Source organism: Gracilinanus agilis, chromosome 4 (assembly GCF_016433145.1).
Source record: "Gracilinanus agilis isolate LMUSP501 chromosome 4, AgileGrace, whole genome shotgun sequence".
NCBI classification, from domain to species: domain Eukaryota; kingdom Metazoa; phylum Chordata; class Mammalia; order Didelphimorphia; family Didelphidae; genus Gracilinanus; species Gracilinanus agilis.
This window is the reverse complement of record NC_058133.1, coordinates 208335832-208360995: the sequence shown is the minus strand read 5'-3', so window position 1 is coordinate 208360995 and position 25164 is coordinate 208335832. Positions and strand designations below refer to the sequence as shown.

The 25164-nt window shown below is 43.3% G+C and overlaps 2 protein-coding genes across 2 annotated transcripts in view; both read right to left on the bottom strand.

Moving 5' to 3' along the window:
* Nucleotides 1–6698, bottom strand: part of TRIM47 (tripartite motif containing 47) — a 32632-nt gene extending 25934 nt beyond the window's left edge. Inside the window, exons 1-6 of the mRNA XM_044675146.1 lie at nucleotides 6045–6698; nucleotides 4494–4589; nucleotides 3477–3707; nucleotides 2955–3153; nucleotides 827–901; nucleotides 4–137 (exon numbers count right to left, since the gene is read on the bottom strand). Coding sequence (XP_044531081.1) covers nucleotides 4–137; nucleotides 827–901; nucleotides 2955–3153; nucleotides 3477–3707; nucleotides 4494–4589; nucleotides 6045–6692 — 1383 coding nt within the window. The 5' untranslated portion in view covers nucleotides 6693–6698. The remainder of the gene's footprint in view (nucleotides 1–3; nucleotides 138–826; nucleotides 902–2954; nucleotides 3154–3476; nucleotides 3708–4493; nucleotides 4590–6044) is intronic.
* Nucleotides 6699–17154: 10456 nt separating this feature from the next.
* Nucleotides 17155–25164, bottom strand: part of TRIM65 (tripartite motif containing 65) — a 25546-nt gene continuing 17536 nt past the window's right edge. Inside the window, exons 6-7 of the mRNA XM_044675145.1 lie at nucleotides 19223–19356; nucleotides 17155–17253 (exon numbers count right to left, since the gene is read on the bottom strand). Of these exons, the coding sequence (XP_044531080.1) occupies nucleotides 17155–17253; nucleotides 19223–19356 (233 nt within the window). The remainder of the gene's footprint in view (nucleotides 17254–19222; nucleotides 19357–25164) is intronic.

The window sequence follows — 25164 nt, the reverse complement described above, 5'->3', positions numbered from 1 at the left end:
CACTTGTTCACAGTGGGTGAAGCGCATGGGAGACTCTGGGTAGCTGATGGGGCACAGAACCCTCTTCACGCCCTTTGTCCCAAAGAGCTGCAGGAACTTATCTGCGGTGTCACTGTCCAGGTCTACGATGAAGGCAACTTCAGAGAGACAGAGGGATGGAGAGAAAGGGAGGGAGACAGCACAGAGCCAGGATCAAGTTTCTCTCTTCCAATATAGCAGGGATTCAATCCCCCGTTCCCATTCACACCCCTCCAAACACACAAGGAACACAGGTCATCTCTACCCAACTCTCTCAACACCTTATGGTGGGCAAGGCTCTACTCAAGACCAGAAACTGAGGTTTGGAGTGATAATACTCCCAGAATTGCTTGTCAGCTCCTGGAGGGGGTACGGAAGAGGGGAGGGAGACAACATGAATGTAACCATGGAAAAGAAATTTTAAATTTTAATATATTTACATTTAATATATTATATATAAATATATAATACATAACATGTTATATAATATATATTCATATATAATGTATTATGTAATACATAATATATAATACTATATAAATTTTGATATATTTTTAAATTTAAAATATTAAAAAAATAAAAATAAATAGAAATAAAAGACAAGAAACCATCTGAATCAGTAGCAAGCAGGCCCAAGGTTTGGGAAGTCTGTCAGTGTGACTCCAGGGTCCCAGATTTAGTCCTTCTAATGTCTAAATGATGCCACAGGTTTTTATCAGGGGGCATGCTTCTGGGACCAGCCCCAGAGAACATGGAAGACCCATGAGTACCGAATGTAAAAGGAGCCTGGGGCCAGGCGCACACTTACATTTAAGGAAGTAGTCCCTTGACTCCTCACTTTCTAGACCATTGGTGCTGTCAGGATCTTGAGATTCTGCATCAGCTGTAGGAAGAGGAATGTAAAGGGTTTGGTCCGAGGCAATGCCCAGGAGGGTAGGGAAGTGGCTTGGGTAGACAGTCTCTAACAATCTATTTTGGTCAACACTGACTAGCCAACAAAAGAAGGAACTTGAATCTGGAGTGGGTATGTTTCATGCTCACTAACTGTTCATGAATGGTTGACTAAGCTGATGGATCTGCTGTCTGAATGACATACAACCAAGCATCAAGAATAAGACTGCTAAGGGGGTAGCTGGGTAGCTCAGTGGATTGAGATCCAGGCCTAGAGACAGGAGGTCCTCGGTTCAAATCTGACCTCAGACACTTCCCAGCTGTGTGACTCTGGGCAAGTCACTTGACCCCCATTGCCCACCCTTACCAATCTTCCACCAAGGAGCCAAAACACAGAAGTTAAGGATTAAAAAAAAAAAAAAGAATAAGATTGCTGATGACATGCTCTTCCTAGACTGGATTTGGTAGACTGCTCCCTTGCTAAGCCATGTCTAGACGTATCTATTTGATATCTAGACGGAAGGAGGAAAGAAGGAAGAGAAGGAGAGAGGGAGAGAGAAGGTTGTGCTGTTTCAAGAAGAAAAGAACGTAAAGAATATGGAGGGGGCAGTGAAGGGGTACAGTGGATAGAGTGCCGAGTCAGGAGGACCTGGGTTCGAATGTGGCCTCGGACACTTCCTAGCTGTGTGACTTTGGGCAAATCACTTAACCCCGTTTGCCTAGCTTTGGCCCTTCTGTCTTAGAGTTGTTATCAAAATGGAGAGTAAAGGTTTTTAAAAAAGAAAAAAAAAAGAATATTAGATTTGGAGTGAGAACACTCAAAATTAAATCTCCTGACTCTGCTGCTCACTACCTATATGACCTTGAGTCAGTCACTTTCACTTCTCAGAACCTCAGTTTATTCATCTGTAAAATAAAAGTGTGATAATATAATAATATAATGTGCAACTAGATAGCAAGGTAGGTAGAATGCTTGACTTGGAGTCAGGAAGCCTTGAGTTCAAATTCTGTCTCTAATATTTTCTAGTGCATATTTCCCTGGGCAAGTCACTTAATCTCTCTCAGCTTTGGTTTTTCCCATCTTTCCCTCATAGAGTAGCTGTGTAGGTGAAATGAGATAATATATATAAAATTCGTTGTAAACCTTAAAGTGCTAGCTTAATAAGCTAATAATATTATGTAAATAAATTATATATTCTATAACATATTCTACATAAATAAATGCTAGCTTATTATTATTATATTATACATAAAATATCTTTTTTTAAGTTAGTATCCAATTCTTTGTGACTCTATTTGAGGGTTTTCTTGGCATATACAGTACTGGGTTGCCATTTCTTCTCCAGCTCATTTTATAGATGAGGAAACTGAGATAAGCAGAGTTAAGTGACTTGTCCAAGGCACATAGCTAGTGTCTGAGGTCAAATTTGAACTCAGGTTTTCCTGAATCTAGGCCTGGCACTCTATCCAAAGTGCCATATAGCTGCCCATATTATAGCCAATAATTCTGTAATAATCCTATAAGCCTAGCAGTTGAAGGGGCCATGTCAGTCTATGTCCACAATCACACCCCAGGGGCCCCAGCCCAGTGCCTTGAGTGGCCATGCCAAATGGCAGAGTTGGGGAGGGGAGGGATGTCCTGAACCATTTGCAAATGAAAGTTCCACTTTTAAGTTTTAGCTTGGTTGCTTCCAGCTTCTTTTCTTCCCACCTCTCTTTCTTAGCCCCAAGTCTCTGTCTTGTAGGCAAGACAGGATAGGACAATCCTTTCCTGCTACTGAAGAAGAGTTCTAAGTGATAAAATTTCCTTTAAATAGTTCCCATCCAGCTCCTCCCTTGGGGACTGGTCCCCATTCTATCATTAGCCAGAGCTACAGTTCCAAGCATAGTCACCGCTCCAGCCCCACCCTGTACCAGGAAGAGTTCCCAGCCCCAGCTCCTGGGTGGGCACCAAGGACTAGAGGGGAGGGAGTTGGGGGAAGAGAGGAGGTGAGTCACCTGGGGCAAGGATGAGTGGTGAGTCACCTTGGGGGAAAGACACCCACCTTCCAAACCCAGCTTCGGTGAGTTCTCCGTATCCCTGCCCATTCCCTGTAGAAACTCCCACTGGTTAGCACAGGCCAAAGTCAGGAGGTCTCTAACAGCTTTCACGGCTTGGGATGATTTGGTAAAACTCAGTTCTTTTGGGGGGCCTGTTCCAGGGCCACCCCCATCCTCCAGTGCCAACTTCAGCGCCAGAAGTTCCTACACCAGGGTAGAATGCCAGTTACAGTGGTGAGGCACTGCTTACATAACTCCTCCCTTGCCCAACTCTCCAGAACCAAGGTGGACCAGCCTTTCCTGAGAGGCTGAGTGCAGCCCCAAATGCCAGATCCCTGGCTACAGTTTTCAAGGGCATTCATTTTAGAGCTGGCTTCTTCTTGACTTGGCTATTTAGGCAGTCCTGATTCCTTCCTTGGTCTCTTCCCCTTTCCACCCAGAATGTCACTCAGAACACCACTCCCTCCAGGCCCTCATGTCCCCTTCCCAGAAGCTCTATCCCTTATTCCAGACTTGCCCCTCCTCACCTGCAGAAAACTAATGGAGTCGATTTCAGGGCCCTGATTCAGGTTCTGTCGGGCCGAGCTCAACCGGGCTCTCTGCTCCTCCTGCTGTCGCAACTCTCCCTGTGCCCGACCTAGCATGGCAGCCTCGCCTTCAGCAATGAAGCCCATCACTTCGGACTGGAAGCCCTGGAGGGTACCTATTGCCTCAGTGAACAATTGGCTCACCTTCTCCCGTTCTGTCAGTGCTGCGCTCTGCACAGGTGGGGAGGAGAGAGGAAGAGAGAAAAGAAAAGTTTATCTTTGCCTTCCTCTCCTCTGAATTGGAGCTGTCCCAAAATGTGGTGGGTTTTACCATGAAATAGTGAACTACCTGTCACCCCTAAAGATGGAGAAATTTAAAGTCTAGATTTCAACTCAATGGTCATGGGCAGAAGGAATTCTTATTTCTGGCAGGGGACTGGAGTCCCTCCCTTCCTCCCTCCTTTCCTTCTCTCCCACCTTCCCTCCTTCTTAAAATCCTTGCCTTCTATCCTAGAATCAATACTGCATTTTGGTTCCAAGTTAAAAGAGTGGTAAGGGTTAGGCAATGGGGGTTAAGTGACTTGCCCAGGGTCACACAGCTAGGAAGTGTCTGAGGGCACCCAGGATCTTTTGTCTCTAGGCCTGGCTCTCAAACACTGAGCTACCTAAGTCTTTTAAACTCTATGAATCTGTGACTTTTAAGATCATTTTTTTGGTCTTACTATTATGCATACCTACAATTCCACCTAGAATGAAACAGTTAAAACAATACACAGAGAAAGGCACCAACTGTGGAACTCTGTCCTGGATCAGACTTGTGGCAGAGCATGAACCTGGGGAAAATCTATGCTATATGTACATGGAGTTCCTTTGGCACCAGTTATCTGCCTACTTTGCTTGGTCAAGGTTATCCTATTCTGGAGATTCTCCACGTTAAACAAGAGAGAAAAGGGATAGTGGTAACCCAAGCCCCATCTCCTTCTCTCTCCAGAATCCAGATGTCCCAAGGGGCCTTACCTTTATGAGGGCCACAGTCCTCCTAGATTGTGCAATGCTAGCACCCAGCTCATCCAAGCGGTCCTCCGCTGCACTCAGGACCTGGGGGCTCTCAGCCTGAGGAAGAGAGCATCCATCTCTGAGCCCACCCAGCTAACATAGACTTAGTGTTCCAGGGGTCCAGGGGTGAAGGTGTCTATGGAATGTTGGGGGGAAGGTAATTATGGTGGGATCCACTTCTGCCTTAGCCTCAAAGAATATATGAAATTCGAGGGAACTGTTTATTTATTACAGCCAGAGGAGGCCAATCGGGAGGGTTGAAACCCTCCTGTATGAGTTCCTAATGAAGAAATCGGGGATGTTTAAGAAGAGAAAACTGGAGAGTCCTCAAATATTTTCTGTATTTGAAAGAATGGCATGTCGACTTAGTTTGCAAAGACAAAATGAAAACTAATAGACGGGAGGCCGATTTAGGCCCATTATTTAAAAAACAAAACCAACTTTCTAGCAACTAGAGTTATCCAGAAGAAGAAAGGGCTACTCCCGGGTCAGTGAGGCTCTAGAGGAGGAGGGTGAATTCGTTTCCTATCAAGCCCCTGCTAGGTATGGGTGGGGAAGCTGTCAGGGCGATCACATTTCCGTTACCAGCTGGGCTAAATGACCCCTGAGGTCTCTCTCTACTAACTCGGTGATATCAAGCTTGATAAACAGTTGGCTGCCACCCCGTGAGTGGTGGGTAATGGGGCCAGCCCGAGGCAAAAGGCCCAGTGACATAGACTAGGGCAGGAGAATGGGGCGGAGGCAGTGCCGGACCTAAGTGGTCTCTAGCGGGAGGTTTAGTATCCTACCGGGTTGGTGCCCCCAACCGTTTCTCCAAAAAGAGATTTCTAGGCAAAGCCCCGGGGTAACATGAGTCACTCCCTCCAGGCTGGAGGTGGTGGGCGCTCCGCTCCAGGGAGGAGACGGAAAATCCCGAGGCCAGAGGCGCCAAGACCGGGACTGGAGCCAAAGGAAACGGTCGGGGTTGGAGGGGGAGAGAGAGGAGAGTGTAGCGAGAGGCGCTTCGAGAGGGAAGAATGGGCGGGGCCCCGCACATGCTCCCGCCAAGAGCCCCCAAGGACAGCTGGACAGAGAGGATCTGTGAGCTAGCTTGGGCCAGCTAGCCCCACCCCATACCACCAACCCGCTGTCCCCGAGCAGAGGCAAATCTGATCCACTCGGGCCATGTTCTGGGCCAGGAAGGGCCAAGGGAGCCTGGGCTGTGTAACGGCTCTCCAATCCGGTCTGTGGGAGCCGAGGTGGCTCAAAGCTGCGGCAGGAGAAGAAAGCTGCGAGCAAGACCAAGGCTCCCTCCCAGCCTTTCCCACCAGGCTGTATTAGGGTCCAGGTGATGAGGCCAGCGCCTCCTAGTCCTGGATCTCCTGCTCCCCCAACAGATCTCTTCGAGATACCGTTAGGAGCTTTTCCCTTACCACCTGGCCAAAAAAGCGCTGACTCCCCTCGGGTACTTCCCTTTCCCAACTCGTAGCCTGCCTGCTCCATTCCAGGGAGTTAAGCCTCCTGGACCTCTACCTCTTGGAGAGCCCGTTCTTGCTCCAGGGAAAGTAGCTCGTGGCCATGATGTTCCTGGTCCGCACAGACATCGCACACGCAAACTCGCTCCGTTCGGCAGTAGCGCTCCAGGGGCCGCAGGTGTCGAGCACAAAGGCTCTCCTCGAGCCGGCGCAAGGGGGGCACCAGGCGATGGCCACGCAGGGCTGGGCTACGCTCGTGGGGCCTCAGGTGGGCGGTACAGAAAGAGGCCAGACACGAGAGGCAGGATCGCGCCGCGGGAAGGGCCGCGCCCTCGGGGCACGCGTCACAGCGCACTGGCTCCTCGCTCTCTGGCCAAGTCTCTGGGGCGCAGGGGGCCGAGGGCTCCAGGGCTGGGGCTTGATTTGGGGCCGGGGCAGTAGCTGGAGTCTGGCCCGGACCAGACTGGCGAAGCTGCAGCAGTTCGCACAGCGTGTGATTCTTACGTAGCTGCAGCCCGTCGGGGAAGGGCTCTTGGCACAGGGGGCAGCGGGCAGTGCTCCCAGGGCCCCCGGTTCCCCCCGGCCCACGGTGCGGCCAGAGGGCTTCCAGACAGGAGAGGCAGAAGTTGTGGCCGCAGGGCAGCGTCACGGGCTCCCGAAGTCGCTCTAGGCAGATGGGACAGTTGAAAGGACCGCTCACGTCCATCGCTTCCCAAGGGCTCCGCCTGCACTGTTCCAGCCCAGGAGCAAGCTGTGCGCGGCAGAGAGGCAGCACCGCCCCGCCGGGCTTGGGCTCAAAGGTTCAGCCCCCTCCCGCCCCCACGGCCCGCTTGGACCGCCCCCCCACTTACCCCTAGTCCCGCCTTCGGACTCAGCTCTGAGTCTAATCCCTGGAAGGTATCCCAGCTTCACTAGCTGAACCTCCCCAGCTCCGTTTCAGGTAGAGCCAAGAAGTACTTGACTTGGCCTTCCCTCTGGAGGACTGACAGTCCTCCTTATCTGATGGGATGGGCCTCGAGGAAAGAACAATTTGGGGCTATCGTGGGTGGAGAAGAGCGGCCCTAACGGAATACGTCTAAGGGTATCTCCCTATTCTGGAGCTACTCAGTTCAGAACCCTCTTGGCTAAGCATTTTCCTCACCGTGGCACTTCCTCCATCCTATTATTAAAATTCCTGAATTGCTGACTGAAGACAAAAATTTCTTACATCCTTCCCTTTTCCATTCTTTGCCTTACATAGCTCAGGAGAGGGGAACTTTTGTTTAGACCTGTCTCTTTTCCCCATCCTCGCAACAGGTTGTATGCTTTTGTAGTGGCTCCCATTCTGCCAAAATACTGCTTCTTTTACCTATTCTCTCTCCTGCTGTTGCACTTGCTTTCATGTTTCTTATTCCGATGACTTCCCCACATCTCTCTTCGTTTTCCCTCCCTCCATTAAAATATTTCCCTCCCTTTTAGTGGGCTGCAAAAAAGAAGGGATGGTGGTGGAAATAATTGCTTAGTTTATGATAGACCCCCTAGTCTCTCACTCAGTGGGGAACGGGTGGCCTCTCTAGGTCTTAATTAGGGAGATGACCTCAGTCCCCAGGGAAGGAAAATCCCAGGAGGGCAGGGACCAGTGCATGTAACTGTACATAACTCTCTCAATTCCTGGGGCCCCAGCCACACCTGTTCTTTCTAGTAACTTTGGGCTTTGGACAGGCTTTTACCTGATTGTCCCCAGGCCCTTTACTATATTTCATCCAATCTCTTCATCGGTTCTTTTTTTTTTTAATCCCTTACTTTCTGTCTTAAAATCAATACTGTGTATTAGTTCCAAGGCAGAAGAGCTATAGGGACTAGGCAGTTGGAGTTAAGTGACTTACCCAGGGTCACACAGCTAGGAAGTGTCTGAGACCACATTTGAACCCAGGAGGTCTCAAATCCAGGCCTGGCTCTCTATCCATCAAACCATCTAGCTGCTCCTTCTCCATCAGTTTTTTTTTATAATTTATTATCATTTATTAAGCTCCTGCTATGTACCAGGCACTGTGCAAAATGCCACATGGTGCCCCAAAAAGAAAAAAAGATGGCCCCTGCTCTTTAGTTCTAATGGGATGGAACTTTAGTATCAAGTCTGAAAATGTAAGAGAAAGAAATACTTAGAGGGATGTTTTTAGCAATAACCTTCACTTCAATCCAACAATCATTTATTAAGGGCTTAAATTGTGCCAGGGACTGTGCTAGGCACCAAGAGAAATGCATTTCCCACCTTCAGGGGGCTTGCCTTCTCCTCAGAGAAACAAGTATGCAGATAAGTAAAAACAAAGTGTATACATCACCAGTACTTCTGCAATGCTTTATTCTCCACTTTGGTGGAGACCGGAGGGTCCAGAAAGTTTTCCAAAGGACACAGATGGACCACAATTTGTGATATAGTAGGATTGCCCTGATCCTAGAGCAGAGAATGTACATTAGAAATAGTTCTGTCTTGAGTGAGCATGGGGTAGAAAACCCTCTGATTTATAGAATTGTAGCAACAAAAACTTGGTGATACTCTAGCCAATACAATGATCTAAGACAATACCAAAGGACTGTAGAGATTAAAATTAACATGCAAAAGCTAAGTATTATATTTTATAAAGTTTTATTAATAATAACTAAAGTAAGAGACTTAGCTATTCAGTCCACTGGCCAGAGCAAAAAAGAAAGAGGGAGGAGCTACAGAACCTATAAAACAATAATGTGACTACACAAACGTGAAGGCGCAGGAGAAATTAAAGGGAATTTTGGAAAATATTAAGGAACTTATGGGGGATGAAGTCCAAGGTTCAAAATCTCCATTTATACAGGACCTATGAGGAAAAATATTATGTAGGGGCTTCTAGGTAACATAATGGATAGAGAGCCAGGCCTAGAATTAGAAGGACCTGAGTTCAAATTTGGACTCAAACTGTGTAACCCTGGGCAAGTCCCTTATCTCCACATGCCTGCCCTTGCCCTTCTGTCTTAGAGTTATTACTAAGACAGAAAGTAAGGGTTTTTAAAAAAAGAAAAATACTATGTACATCCAGAGAGAGATGCAGATTGAAACATAATTTTTCACTTACTTTATCTTGCCTTTTTTTTTTTTTTTTTACAATGTGGCTAAAATGGAAATAAGTAATACAAAATCAAGAACTTGCTGACGCTACTAGTTATTGTAAATTCTGTTGGGCTGTTGAGCTAAGAAATTGGATTTTCCTCCCCATATTCCTCATTTTTCCTTGTTTCTAGTCTATCATCCTGAGGCAGGGAGAGGACATCCCATCCCTTAATTCTTTCTTATGAGCTTTGAGTGAATATTACCAGGATCCCCATTCCTCCATCCACCAGACCTTAAGGGAGGGTGTAATGGGATGGGACTAATATCTACTGGGGTTTCTGGTGCTTCTTCCCTTCTTTCTACAATATGGATTGGTTTTCCCTAAAAGGTGGCAAAGTTGTCTCCTAGATTTGCCTACCTTGATGAAGCCTCTGTTGTTGTTCAATCATTTCAGTCACGTCCAACACTTCATGATCCCATTTTTTGGGTTCCTCATGGCTTCCTGGTTACCTAATGTAGAATTAGGGCCCCGTTGACTTAGTAGAACATACCATAAATCACTGTAACCTGTCCTACTGCCTTTCTAATTGGAGATGAGGTTGGGGGGAGCTTTGTCTATAGAAGCTAAGAGCCACTATACCTTTGTCTCATATTCTTACTATGGGAAGGATAAATTTTGTTGTTGGCTCATTTCAGTTGTGTCCACTCTTTGGGATCCCATTTTAGAGTTTTCTTGGCAGCTCTACTAGAGTGGTTTGCCATTTCCTCCTCCAGCTCACTTGACAGATGAGGAAACTGAGGCAGACAAGGTTAAGTGACTTGCCCAGTATAGAGGTCCAGCTCTATATACCAGGGATTTTCTGAATGACCTGAGGTAGCTTTGGATGACAAAGAATGAAACAGATTGGAAGCAATGGCTAGTAGCTCAAAAGTTACTCCAAAGTACCATGGAGTCACAAGTTTAATATATATGAAATTCAAACTCCCTTTCACCCAAAAGCTTAACCTCTTGACTGGTTAAAAAGTTAACCTCTTAACTGTTGGTTTGCTAAGAACTTGAAGTATTCCAATAAGACTATAATGTTTCTCAATAAGAAAAGGTATGGATCAGAAAAGGAGTCAAAAGAGGAGTCAAGATTTTTATCTTAGATAACCCATCCTATCTGGCTCTGACTAGCACAGGGGAAGGGTCAACACATGGCTTTGCCGGACTGCATTGATCTTTGATGGGATCCAGATAAAAATATATATTTGAGACTCTGTTTCTCTTATTGGCCTCCCACAGCTAGTGTGTGAACTCAGGAAGATGAGTCTACCTGATTCTAAGTCCAGTGTTCTATCTCATACCACCAAGGGATAAGTATATCTTTTTTTTTTAACTGTTTATTGACTTTATAAGTGTCTTATTTCATCCCAATATCAAACCTGAACTAGCAAGTTACCAGCATCAGACTTTCCCCTAATAGAGGGCAGCCAGGAGGAAGTTTAGGAGATTGCCAAAAACATACACCTCCATACAGAAACATTTGGTCTAGTTTCTTTTCCCTTTTTCTACAATGCAATAAATCTCTGCGTCTAAGACTGCAGCGGGCAATGAAAAGAAAGAGGAGAGTTCAGCTAGGATTATAAACTCTATGGATCGGACTTCACATTGTAATATTTCAAGCTATATTTCATCTACTAGATTAATTTTGAGCTCAGCCAATAAGGATGGACGAAAGCAGCTTAGCACTACATCAACAGTCAAAAATACCTGTACTTCGTGGTGGTGAGAGTAGCTTCTGTATTTGCAGGTCAAGTATCCTTGTGTTGGCTAATGTGAATAACCATAGCTTCATAGAAAGATATCTTTCATGTACCAGAGAGGAATGGGAAGGGTTGGGTTAGTATTTGAAGTAAAGCAATATCTGGTACTTTTATGAAGGATAATCACACATTATAGTTTCTGTCGGAACTTAACACTCGAGTCACACAATAAAACGGGTCCAATGTTCAATGTACAGTGTTACACATAAGAAGTAAATATATAGTCGCTTATGGGAATGTGGACCATCTAGGGGAAATGAGAAGAAATAGCATTTGAACTGAGCCTTAAAGAGAGCTAGGGGATTTTTTTTTTAAACCTTAACTTCCATCATAGAATCAATACAGTATGTATTGACTCCAAGGCAGAAGAGTGGGTAAGGGCTAAGCAATGGGGGTCAAGTGATTTGCCCAGGGTCACACAGCTGGGAAGTGTCTAAGACCAGATTTGAAGACAGGATTGCCTCTCTCTAGGCCTACCTCTCAAACCATTGAGCTACCTACCTTCCCTGGAGCTAGGGATTTTGAAAGGTAAAAGGGTAAAGGGAGAGGAGTTCAAGCATGGGGGAATAATTTGTACAAAGGTCCAGGAGTAGACACAAAATGTCATGTGTAAGGAATAGCAAGCAGCCCACTTTGGCCAGACTATAGCATACATAATGAGAATTAATATAAGATCTGTTTAGAAAGATAAGATGGAGTCAGACTGTAGAGGACTTTAAATGCTAAACAGAAGCATTTATATTTTATCCTGGAGGCTATACTGTATCGTGAAGCTCTTTGAGGGAAGTGATGTCTGTGCTTTGAGAATAACAATCTTGTAGCTTTGTGAAGGATGGAGTGGAGAGGGGAGCAAATGGAAGCAGAGAGTCCAAGCAGGAACCTCAGGTGAAAAGTGATGGCCTGAACAAGGTTGATAGTTGTGTGAGTTAGGGAAAGGGCAAGATGCAAGAGATGTTGTGGAGGGACAATGGTCAGGATCGCTAATTGATTGGATATTGAGAGTGAGAGAGTGAAGTAGCAAGATTGATAACAAACAAACAACATATAGACAAGATATATTGAAGATGACCTTAGAGTAATGGCAGTAGCATTAGGGGAATCAGGAAAATAAGAAGAGAAATTAACAGGCTAGAAGAAGGATGACTTTTCCTCTGACACTGGAGTGAAGGTGGAGAGACTAGAGCAGTGATGATGAACCTTTTAGAGATGGAGTGCGCAAACTGCACCTTTCATCTCTCATGTGAGCCGTCCCCTTACCCCAGACAGGGGAGGGAGTACTCCCATTGGGCTGCTGGGCAGAGGGATGGGTGATGTGAAAAATATCCTTAGGTGCTGTTGAGAGGGGGAAGGGAGCAGTCCCCTCTGGCATGCATGCCATAGGTTCGCCAACATGAGAAAAGAAGCTAATGCTGGGGGAATTCAATGTGTAGAATCAAGAAGAAGGAGGTGACAATGTATGGCCTCAACTGTCTTGATAAGGTGTGAAGATGGAATTATCTCTCCCCTATTTATTCTTTAGACTTTAGCCACCAGGAATGTATACACCCCACCCCACTTAAGAATTAAATGGCAGGGGTGGGGAGTAGTCTATGACCCATGTGTGCTAGGGAGTGACAAATCAAAAATGACTGACTGCCCCCTGGGCAGTCCAAAGGAAAGTTTAAGCTGCCATTTGTCTACATAGAACTGGAAGGTGGATGCAGGGACACAAAGAACTATGGTGGTAAAGTGGAAATGCATGTGGGGTGGGGGGGTTAGGGGTGGGTGGAGGAGAGAGTAAGAACATGAATCATGTAACCATGGAAAAATTTTCTAAAAATAAAAAAAAAGAAGGCTTTGAGAAAGGTTTGGATGACTGACATTTCATTATGATTTGATTTATCTGAAAGCAAAGGAATTGATAAGATGATCTTTTGAGATCCCTATAAAGGTTCTGATTTTCTTTGTTGCCAATAGTATTAAAAAAACTGAAATATATATAAAAAAAATAAAATAAATATAATGGTAACTTCCTGTGAGGGGAATTTTGCCCTTTAAACTTGGCCTTAGAGGAGCTTGGGTTTGAGACCTCAGACTGCTTCCTTTTGGATTGTCACGGGGTGAGTGAAAGGCTGACTCCCTTTCCTTGGCATTTCTGGAGGCACTAACCTCCAAAGAGGTTTTCATCTTGGAGGAGGCCTTGTGGCTAGAAGCCTTGTTTAATTAACCTCTGTGCTTTCCTTTGCTGGGGCCTCTGAAGCCCTGGCTGGTTTGGACCTTTGGACCAGGCCAGAGTAATTATCTCTCTCTCTCTCATTTTCCATATTTTCACTCTTCCTATTTGTAAATAAACTACCATATAAGTCGTTCTGACTTGAGTCTTTAATTTGGAATCATGTAATCAATTCCTAAAGACCAAAACTCTTAAATATTCAGTCCAACCATAATTTTCTCCTTTACAAAGGTATGAGGGGAGGTGCTCTGCTGTGAGGAAAGGGAGGGGATCTGAGGAGGAAGAGGAAGGGAGGGAAGTGAAGGTTGTTTTTGTTTTGTTTTGTTTTGTTTTTTTTAAATTTCCCTGAGGTTTTGCCCTCGGATGGGGTTACAGGGGAGAGCAGCTCTGTCCTTCTTTGGGCTTAGGTTTTTCCCTTGACAATATGAACCCAGGACCTTACAAAGCCATACTTCTGAGGGGGGGGGGGAAGAGTAGTCTTTGGGTCTTGGGGAAAAAAAATTTATATATATATATAATGGGGAAAAATACCCTTTGTATGTAGGAAATGACTTTTATTTTTTTATTTTTAATTTTTTTTAAATTTTATTTTAAACCCTTAACTTCTGTGTATTGACTTATAGGTGGAAGAGTGGTAAGGGTAGGCAATGGGGGTCAAGTGACTTGCCCAGGGTCACACAGCTGGGAAGTGTCTGAGGTCAGATTTGAACCTAGGACCTCCTGTCTCTAGGCCTGACTCTCAATCCACTGAGCTACCCAGCTGCCCCCAGGAAATGACTTTTAAAGCCTTTTCTTCTAGGAACATCTTTCCCGCTGCCTCTAGCCTGGCCTCCAGAAGATCCCTGAAGGGATTTTCACCTTCTTTCCTAAGTTTCTGGTCAAGGTGTCAGCAGCTCTCCAGTAAGTTAGACAAAAATTGACCAGGGTTAAAAAGGCTTCTAAGAAGGAAAAATTTTTTAAATGTACAGAAATAATAGCATTACTGAGAGATATTTTATTTTCCAGTTTAACCTTATTTGGTCCTATTTAGAGAACTATTCTTCTCACTGAAGTACTTCATTGAGAAATAGAGGTCAACCTGAGTTCTAGAAAACTGGGCTAGATTACAAAGAAGAAAGGACCTGCTTGTACAAAAATATTTATAGCTGTTCTTTTTGTGGTTGCAAAGAACTAGAAATTAAGGGGATGTCCATCCATTGAGAAATGGCTGAACAAATTGTGGCACATATTGGTGATGGTATACTATTGTGTTATAAGAAATGATAATGTCAGCTCTCAGAATGGGAGGGTGTGTAAATAGAATTAGCTCGATCCCATTAATAGTCAAAAATCTACTCAACCCAGGTGTGCTAATGATGTCACTCTCACCTCCCTTAGTGGGGAGGGGAGACGAGTTACCCACACGTGACAATAAGTAACAAATCAAGAATAAGGGACTGCCCTTTGGGCAGTCCAAATCAATGTAGAAACTGCCATTTGTCCATTTGAATTAGAGGTGGACCACAGGAAGTGTCTTGTGTGTCTGCTTCAGTAGGAACCCAGGTAGGACCTAAACTATTCAGGAGAGGGTTAGCTTCCAGATGAAACGATAAAACAAGTGAGAAGAAATACATATCTAAATATATTAATTCTGGAAAACCTCACTCTCCACACCAACACACGGGCATTTCTTTTGTGAGGTCAAGTGACATGTGTTCCAGAGAGTAAATTGAAAGCCTAAAGTGAACAATCATACACAATGGGAAGGATTTCTTCTTTTCAGAATTAAAAAAAATTAACCAACATTACCCATCCCCAAAGAAAATGTCCCTAGGCAAAACAGAACAAAAAAGATTATATGTGAAACCATGGATCCCTGTTATGTAAGCTTACTTCTTTAAAAGTATATAATAAATCCAACATGTTCTTTTCAAACTGTCCTGCTTGTTTGTGCTTTCTTCTTAACCTTCTTCCATTTGTTCATTTGAACAAATGTTTCAATGAACAGAGACTTTGTCTTTTTAACTTTTTTCTTTTTAAAAAATCCTCAACCTAAACACCAAAAAAGAGTATTTTTCATATATATAGAAGAATACAAAAAAGGGGATTTTGTATCAAATCATAAATCTCCATTTCATACTACTTGCCTTAAAAAAAAAGTGTATAATCAATGTGACACATTTTTGGACAGAGCCAGGATGGAAATTTGTTTTGCTTGAAGAATATAACAATGTATATTTGCTAAATGAGTTTTATTTTTCTTCAGTTGGTGGGAGAAGATAGGAAGGAGAGAAAATAAATGCTTGTTACTTGAAAAAAAGTGAATTAAAACCAAGTTAAGTATATAACAAAGTATAAACATTACTTTTAAATCTGTTTCCTTTTGAACTTTTTTCCTTTCTCTCATTCATTAAAAAAAAAAAAGTTTCAATGTCTCTTTTGTGAGGCACCATTATTGCTAACTCCAGCAAAATAAATCTACACAGCAGACCTGTTAAAAAAAAGTCTGTCTCTTTTTGCATCTTGTGTCCATAGAAATCTGTGAGGGAGGCAGCTGGGAGCCAGTCCTGGGTTAAAATCTTATTTCAGATACTTCCTAGCTGGATGACCCTGGGCAAGTCACTTAAGCCCCATTACCTAGCCCTTACCACCCTTCTGTCTTGTAACCAATACATAGTATTGATTCTAAGGTAGAAGGTAAAGGTTTAAAAAAAAATATGACAACGTAGGTAACATATTTCCTCATCTGTTCTCTGAAGACATGGTTGATCATTGTATTTATAGCCAGATGGGGCATCCCTACTCTTCCACTAAGTAGTTGAGTTCTCAGAGCTTGGCTGGCTTGAATCCCACTCAGGGATCTAGAGATACCCAGGGGGAGGCTGGGTGTGATTTCCTAATGTTATTGGCTCAAGCCTCCATAGATATTCTTTTCTCAAAGATTATCAGTTGAGAATCATTTAAACAGTCAACCTTAAATGTTTTTTAGAAAGAGGTATTTAAAAGCTCTCCATCTCCAGAGAAAGAAACTGATGGAATCTGAAAACAGATGGAAGCATCCTTTTTTTAAACTATTATTCTTGGGTTGAGGGGGTGGGTTTGGTCTGCGTTTTCTTTTGCAAAATGGCTAATGTGGAAATGTTTTGCATGACTGCACTTGTATAATCTATATCAACTTACTTGTCTTCTCAAGGAAGGGAGGGGAGAGAAGGAAGGAGAGAATTTGGAGCTCAAAAATTTTTTAAAAACCCAATGTTAATGTATAACCCAACGGAATTGCTTGTCAGCTCTGGGAGAGGGGTGGGAACAGGGGAGGGAGACAGCATGAATCATGTAACCATGGAAAAATATAAAAATAAAATAAAATGGGGGGCAGCTGGGTGGCTCAGTGGATTGAGAGCCAGGCCTAGAGATGGGAGGTCTTAGGTTCAAATCTTGTCTCAGACACTTCCTAGCTGTGTGACCCTGGGCAAGTCACTTAACTCCCATTGCCTATCCCTTACTGCTCTTCTGCCTTGGAACCAAAACATGGTATTGATTCTAAAGTGGAAGGTAAAGGTTTAATAAATAAATAAACAAATAAATAAAATTATATTTAAAAAAACTCAATGTTAAAGATTTTTTGTTTACATGTAATTGAAATTTTTAAAAAGAAAAATTAAACAACAGAAATAAGCCAAAAAATAACTGAGAAAAAGAAAGAGGTATTTAATAACGAAATACAATAAAGGTCTGTGGCACACTCTCCCTTTAATATATACAGAGTTCAGGAGAGTGGGCTCAAGTTTAAAGACCACATATAGCCTACAGATAGCTCAAAGTTAATGTTTGCATGAAGTTCTTTTGTCCCATCTGTGGAGTGTTCAAGAAGTTTTCCTTATAAAGAAGGTTTTCCTTTTAAATAAAAAAACAACAACCTATTACCTTCTGTCTTAGTAGTAACAACACCAAGAAAGAAGGGCAAGGGCTAGGCAATTGGGCTTAAGTGATTTGTTTGGGGTCACACAGCTAGGAAGTATCTGAGGCCAGAGAAGTATTTGAGGCCAGATTTGAACACAAGTCCCCCTGACTCCAGCTCTGGCTCTCTAGAATCCTAAATCCAATCTGTCATTGACTTCCATGGGTGCAAACTCTGCCACCAGCTGATCTGAAGATGCCATTTGGGACACTGATGGGAAGATAAAGAAGATCCACATCGTCCACATCCTTTGAAGTGTAAGGGTTAAAAAAATTAAGGTAGGACTAAATATATGAGAATGTGGTCGCCAAAATTAATATATATTAAGTCAAAATGACTTTTTTATAGCAGTATTTATTTACAAAATAGAGGGAAAGAGTAAAGTAGAGAAATGAGAAAGAGGGCAGAGTAAGAAATCTAGCTTAACGAGCTAGACTATTTGCTCTGGCCCTGACTTTACTCCGGCAGGGCTCCAGAAGCCCCAGCCAGAGGGCCTAGGGGTAAATTAAGCAAGAGCTCCATCCACGTGGTCTCCTCCACTAAGATGGGGGAGTGGACCTCTCTGGAGACTAGTCTCTCCAGGAGCCAGGAAAGGAGTCAGCCTTTTTCACTCACCCACACAGTAGTCCTAAAGGAAGATCCAAGAGCAGTCAGAGGTCCCAAGTAGAAGCTCCTTCAAGGCCAAGTTGGAAGGAGAAAAAACTGGTCATAGGAAGTTGCAACTACTTTTAAAGATCCTTCTTTGCATCACAGAAACTGGCCAGGTTGTTCTCTGTCAAAGAATAAGTGAATTGACCTTATAAGGGTAGGATATAAATTATCCTTCCCCATTTTAGTTCTGCCACCTTAACTAGAAGAAAACCCATCTCAATGAAAATATGAAAAGACCCTAGTCTAAGTGCAAGAAGGCCTTTGAAGTCACACAAGAATCTAATTTGAATGGGGAAAGGAAATTTGATTATGGCCTGGGGATCATCTATAAATCACCAATCAAGTTAAAAAGAGATTTTGGAAAATGGAGTGAGTATGGGGAGTACTGGAAACCTCTGAGAAGGAAATGCCTGGGAGATAGAGAGAGAAGGAGAGAAAGAGGGAAGAGAAGGAACTCCCCTTGACTGGAAAAGGACCCTTCTTCCAAAGAGTCCAGAGGATGCTGGACCTGCTCCTGTCTTGAATTTCCTACACCTATACATAGATATACTTCTTCATTCTGGTGCAAGGTCTTTTGTAATGATTAAAAATTATAAAGGCTGATATTATTAGAGAAATTAATATTTTAATTAAAGCCATGTTGATAGAATAAATCGACCATGCGCCTGTAAAAAATTCAAATTGCCGCCTCTGCTGTTTTCTTCCATACCTTCCCTACTCCTCTCAGTCCTCCGGGAGCCCACTCAGGTAGCAAAAGAGGTCGTCTCAAGCCCGCCCTCCAAATTTAAACTGCGTTATACGTTGGTTCCCGTTGTGTGACGTTTAACTGGAAACCCATTGGATCATGGGGGATGTAGTCTCAAAGTTTCCCACATGTCCACAGGAAGTTTGTAAGACACTTTTAAATGTCACCTCCCTGAATTCCAAATACACATTTTCTCCTGAGATCCGGCAAAAAAAGGGTTGGCCCTTTTTCTTCGCTGGATCTGTAAACATAGTCAACTTCTAAATTGCAGAAATTTGGGGATAAAAGAAATGGATAAAACTAGCCGCATTGACAAAAAGCCAATTTGGGGGCAGTCCCCTGTTGGCATAAGAGTGTACATTCAAAACAAATGCATTCAACTCATTCAACTCCCTATAGTTCGAATCAACTGCACCCCAAAGTTCAATTTTGATCTTCATGGTGTCTTCACCAAACAGGTTCATTGTCTGGATTCTGGGGAGATGGCAAAATCCTTATCCTGAAATTACTCTCAAAAGAATTTAAACTGTAGAACTGGCCTAGGAGAGGCATGATAGCCACAAGCTGCGCCTGGCCTTGCCCTGCCCAGCATTCTGGATACATACTGTGCCAACTAGCTGCCTAGATGGAACACAGGGGAAACTAAGGCATAGGATGAGATCCCTTTCCAGCCTTTGCATTGGAGAATTCTATAGCTGCTATTGGGGAAGGGAAGAAGAATAGAAGAGGAACATCCCTCACCTGCAAGATGGTGAAGTTCTCCAAGACACTGTTCATCATGTATTTCTCAGGACCAAGTCGAATTCTCTCCACCCCATTACCGTGTCTGGATCTCGTTGCACTTCCATGAAAGCTGAATACTCTAGGAGCCGAAGTTGAGCGGAGGCGATGGTGCGGTCCTGCCACACGGGCACACCTGAGGCGGCTGGTGGGAGTGGGGCCAAGGGCTCATAACCTGGAGAAGAGACTTCTATTGTGAACCAGGCAAAACTACGCCAGCAGCTCTGGGCCTGTGCAAGCAGCCAATGGCTCAGTTTCAGTCTCTGTTCTCAGAACCAAGTTGAGGCTCAAATTCTCTCTTATGGCAAGGTGGAATAGAGATTGGAGAGGAAAAGAAGTTGAGATATGAGCTAAACCAAATGAGACAAACAGGAAGACAGGGACAGATGCTAGTACTATACTAGTTTTCTAACCCTAGAATTGCTCAGTAGGTTCCAGGAGGAACTGTGTTCTTGGGGTTCATTAGATACCTCACTATGAGGGCCCAGAGGTCAGTGCAGGGTAGCTGGAAAAAGGAAAGGCCTTGAGAATTCAGAGACAAAGAACCATATCCAGGAGAGTGGTGTCTAGTATGGGGGTCTCCTTAGGAATCTGTGTGTGTGAATGTGTGTGCATTTGTATGAGAGAAAGAGAGACAAAAGGAGAGAGAGAGAGAGAGAGAGATGCAAAGAGGAAGATGAGAGATTATCCATGAGTCTAAGTGTTTATGTGACGGTGTGTGTCAGTATGAGCACGTGTGACTATGTTAGAACAAGAAAGAACTTTTGGGTGCAGCAAAGTGGCTCAGTGGATAGGAGGTCTTGGGATCAAATGTGAATTCAGATATTTCTTGGTTGTGAGACCTTGGGCAAATTACTTGTATCCCACTGCCTAGCCCTTATTGCTTTGCTGCCTTGGAACCAACATATAGCATTGATTCTAAGACAGAAGGTAAGAGTTTTTGAAAGAAAGAAAGAAAAGAAGGAAGAAAAAGGAAAAGAAGGAAGGAAAGAAAGAAAAAGAAAGGAAAGAAGTAAGGAAGAAAGAGGAAGAGAAGAGAGAAAGAAGGAAAGGAAGAAAGGAAAGAAGGAAAGAAGGAAGAAAGGAAGAGAGAAAGAAAGAAGGAAGGAAAGAAAGAAAAAGAAAGAACAGTAAGGGAGAGAGAAAGGGAGGAAGGAAAAAGGAAGAAGGGAAGAAAGGAAGGATGGAGGGAAGGAAGGAAGAAAGAAAACTTCAGGCAGACTGTGGGCTAGGACCCTGTATAGGTGAGTAAAAGCATGACATCTTGTTAGATCCATCCTGGTAAACAGAACAGGCCTTCCAATGAATCAAAATTAGTTACTATGACAAAAGACCATCTCCAATACCAGTATTCTCCCAGAGACCCTATATAGTTATTAATCACTGAACACCGCAATCCCAGAAGATTAACAATCTCTAGTGCCCTCCAAAACAAAGAAAAGATGCATAGTGAGAACAAACAGGCCATAACATGTTAGCAAAGATGACTTCCAAGAGAGAAATGGTATCAGTATCACCATTAAGAGACTAGAAAAGGAGGTGGGCTAGTCATGTATTAAGAGAGAAAGAACGGATGGCAGTCCATGTACACACCAGTACCCTGGAGATATTAAAAGAAAGAACAGTAAAAAAAAAAAAAAAAAAAGAATTTAAACTTTACATTATAGATTATAAAACATACTTTTCCTTCTAAGAATTATATATTTTTTTTTATTCTAAGATCCTTCAGTTGATTGATATTTATTCTTCTCTAGTTAAGATGGGGTTGGTTCCCATCCCATCTTAACATATTGATCAGAGTTGGGTTTTTCTCCCTGAAGATATTTTATTTTACCAAATACATGTAATAAAAATTTTCAACACATTTCCCTGAAATTTTAAGTTCCAAATTACACCTTCCCTCCCTTCCCTCCACCATCTTGGATGATCAGAGTTCTTAAATTTTTTAAAATTGTTTTTCTTTATATTGTTTATATTGTTATATTGTTTTCTTTATATTGTTGCTATTCTTATATAGATTGTTCTCCTGGTATGCCTTGTTGATTATCTAGGTCAGTGATGGTGAACCTTTTAGAGACCGAGTGCCCAAACTGCAACCTTCACACTGCCTGTGAGCCACCCCTTTATCCCAGATGGGAGGGGGGAAGCACTCCCATTGGCTGCTGGGCAGAGGGGTGGGTCATGTGAGAAATGTCCTCAGGCACACGTGGAGAGGGGGAGGGGAGCAACCCCTCTAGCATGTGTTCCATAGGTTCACCAATGCAGATCTAGGCTATAGAAAGTGACAGAGAAAATGTTACTGTAGATTAAACTTAAACCAGAAGTTATTTTTTCTTGCAAAGAAAATTCTTTCTTACTAGCATACACCTCCTCTTAGATAGGATCTTTTCGTGTAACATCCCTCCAACCCCCTAGCCAGTTCCATTTGATGTATTTCCATGCTAAACTCTATGTATGTGTCCAGCACTCTGTTATCTGTTTCAGATAAGAATAAAGTTCATCTCATGATGCTTACTCCCCATCCCTTTCTCCATATTTGCATATTCTTTTTACATAACCCAGTGGTGAGAAAGAGCAAGTTCAATTTCCTCTTCCTCCTTTCTACACTCATCTATACCTTTTACCCTGAGAATGGAAGAAGTCAGTCATTTTCAGACTTCAGTTTTTTTGTTGTTCATTCATTTTCAGTCTTGTCTGACCCTTTGTGACTCCATTGGGGGTTTTCTTGGCAAAGATATTGGAGTAGGTTGCCATTTCCTTCTCCAGACCATTTGACAAATGAGGAAACTGAGGCAAATAGTAAGTGATTTGCTCTGGGTCACACAGCTACTAAGTGTATGAGGCCAGATTGGAATTCAGAAAGCTGAGTCTTCTTGACTCCAGGCCTGGCTCTTTATTCACCATGCCATCTAAATCCTAAACCTCAATTAGGGCACACACACACAAAAAAGCCATTTTGTCCAGATGTTTGCAAGTTCAAGACTGCGCCATTAATAGGCTTCTCCTGCCTGGGGTGCCAATTACTTCATATGCCCTCCCTTCTCCATCCCCAGAAGTGGTACGTCAAAGCCCTATCACGCAGGCTGAAAATGTCTCACAACTTTGAAATACAGAGTGATAACAATTCCTACCCTTAAAAAGACAAGGGCTGCTTCTGTCCCCTGTGAAGTAAACAGAAAGATTGGGGCAGGAACCTCCAATGACTTTGGATCCCCCATTCCTGCCATTCCCGTCTTCTTATACCTTACACCTCCAAACTTTAATCCAGTGGCACAGGCCTCCTTGCTATTCCCCGAACAAGATATTCCTCTTAGCTCAGGATTATTTTCTCTACTTATGCTCCCACTTGAAATCCTCTCCTTCTCCAACTGGCTTCCCCTGCTTCCATCAACTCTCTTCCTCAGGCAGTCTTTCCAATCCCTCTTAATTCTAGTACTTTCCTTTGGCTGATTATTTCAATCAACAAACACATATTTCTTATTTGTCTTCCATATAGTCAGTTTATTCATATTTATTTGCATGTTGTCTCCCCCATTAGATTGCCCGCTCACTGAGGACAGAGTATCTTTAATAAAACCTTGTGTCTTGGAATTGGTTCCAAGGCAGAAAAGCATTAAGGACTGGGCAGCAGGGATTGAGTGACTTGTCCAGGGTCACACAATTGAGAAGAGTCTGAGGTCAGATTTGAACCCAGGACCTCTGATCTCTAAACCTGGCTCTCAATTCACTAAACTACCTAACTGCCCTCCCCCAACCTCACTTTCTAATATTTAATCTCTCTTTGTCCCCTTACTCTTTCACCTTTGACTAATAAACATGCCAGGTATCCCATATCCATCAAAACAAATAAACAAATCAATCTTACATTACATCTCTTAGGTTATCATCCTGTATCAGTAATTCCTTTCATTGCCAGACTCCTAGAAGAAGCTGTCTTTACTCACTGCTTCCACTTCTCTATATTGCACATTTTTTTTTACCCATCTTACAATCAATACAATGTATTGGTTCTAAAGCAGAAGAGCAGTAAGGGCTAGGCAATAGGAGTTAAGTGACTTGCCCAGAGTCACACAGCTAGGAGGTCTGAGGTCAAATTTGAACTCAGGACCTCCCCTCTCTAGGCCTGGCTCTCAATCCACTGAACCACCCAGCTGCCCCCCAATAAATTCTTTTTGACTGATTGAGAAACAAGGGACCTGGGATACAATGGCAAGGTCAATGAAATTCTTTAGATTTCTTTAATGCTTTCTCTAAGGTCTGGTCTGTGGTTCTATATCTCTTTCTTATTACGTGCATAACAATATGGCTCTGCATCTTCGAATTTTACAACTCTAAGAGTTCCTCTCTCTGAGGAATGAAAGCCAATGTATATTGCTTGCTATGGAATATATCTTCATATCCATGTTTATACAAAGCTATATTTGTAAGGATGACCTTAATCCCCTTGTTAGGATTCAGAGCAATCATGGGGGAATTTTACTTCCTCTCCTTTATGGAATCTGAGTTAACGTTCTGCATGGAGAAGCCTGAGGAGAGGAACCAAAGCCTTGGATTTCTCCCTGAGAAGACAGCCCTGGCTCATCCACCTGGCATTTGTGTGATAGCTGGCACAGAGCTCATGTCAGCTGTCCTTTGCTTTTTGTTTTCACCTCTAAAACCAACCCAGAAGCTCTCTTCCTCTATACCCAACCACAGCTTCCCAGATAAGGGTCCATCTGAGCCCAGCTGGCCCCATGGCTCCTGGCATCCCAGACGGTCATTCTCTCTATCCCTCTTATTAGCCAACCTTGAATAAATCAGAAAACATTACATTCTAATCCCCCTCCATCGACTCCTGTGCTCAAAACTCCCCAAGCCATCAGGTTGGAAGGAGAGCTAGACCATAACACGTTGCTCACTCCTAGTTACCATCCGGGCAGCCTACAAAGGGAGGGAACATCCCTGACTTTTATCAGAGAGTTTTCCTATCCAAAAAAAGAAAGGGAGGGAAACCATCTTTGAAGCTGCCATTGTGCCTGCCTGAAGGCTGATGGTAGGCTTGGATCTTCTGTTGTCAACCAATGAGAAGAATAATATTTAAATGATGTTTTTCAACAGTCTGTTTTTCAAACGAACAAACATTTATTTCCTCTCCTACTTCCCCTCTCTACCATTGAAAAAAATATTTTAATAAACATAGATGGTAACGTGAAGCAAACTCCTTCTTTTGCCATGTCCAAAGCCCCATTCTGTATCTTGAGTCTGTCATCTCTGTACATGAAAATCTTTTTTGAAATCTGTAACCTCCATCTTAGAATCAGTATTGTGTATTGATTCCAAGACAGAACAGTGGTAAGAGATAGGCAATGGGGGTTAAGTGACTCGCTCAGGGTCACAAAGCTAGGAAGTGTCTGAGGTCAAATTTGAACCCAGGACCTCTCGTCTCTATGATTTTTTAAACAGCAAGGATCACAATCAAGACTAAATGTTGTGTATTATTATTTAAAACCCATACTATCCATCTTAGAATCCATACTATGTATTGGTTCCAAGACAGAAGAGTGGTAAGAGCTAGACTATAGGGCAGTGATTCCCAAAGTGGGTGCCACCGCCCCCTGGTGGGTGCTGCAGCCATCCAGGGGGGCGGTGAATAACTGTAAGGGGGCGGTGATAGTATGTGATGGGGGCACTAAGTAATATTTTTTTCTGGAAAGGGGGCAGTAGGCCAAAAAAGTTTGGGAATCACTGCAATAGGGGTTAAGAGACTTGCTGTGTAAATAGAATTAGCTCTATCCCATTTAATAGTCAAGAATCTACTCAACACAGGCGTGCTAATGATGTCACTCCCACCTCCCTTAGTGGGGAGGGGAGACGAGTTACCCACACGTGACAATAAGTAACAAATCAAGAATAAGGGACTGCCCTTTGGGCAGTCCAAATCAATGTAGAAACTGCCATTTGTCCATTTGAATTAGAGGTGGACCACAGGAAGTGATGAAAGACA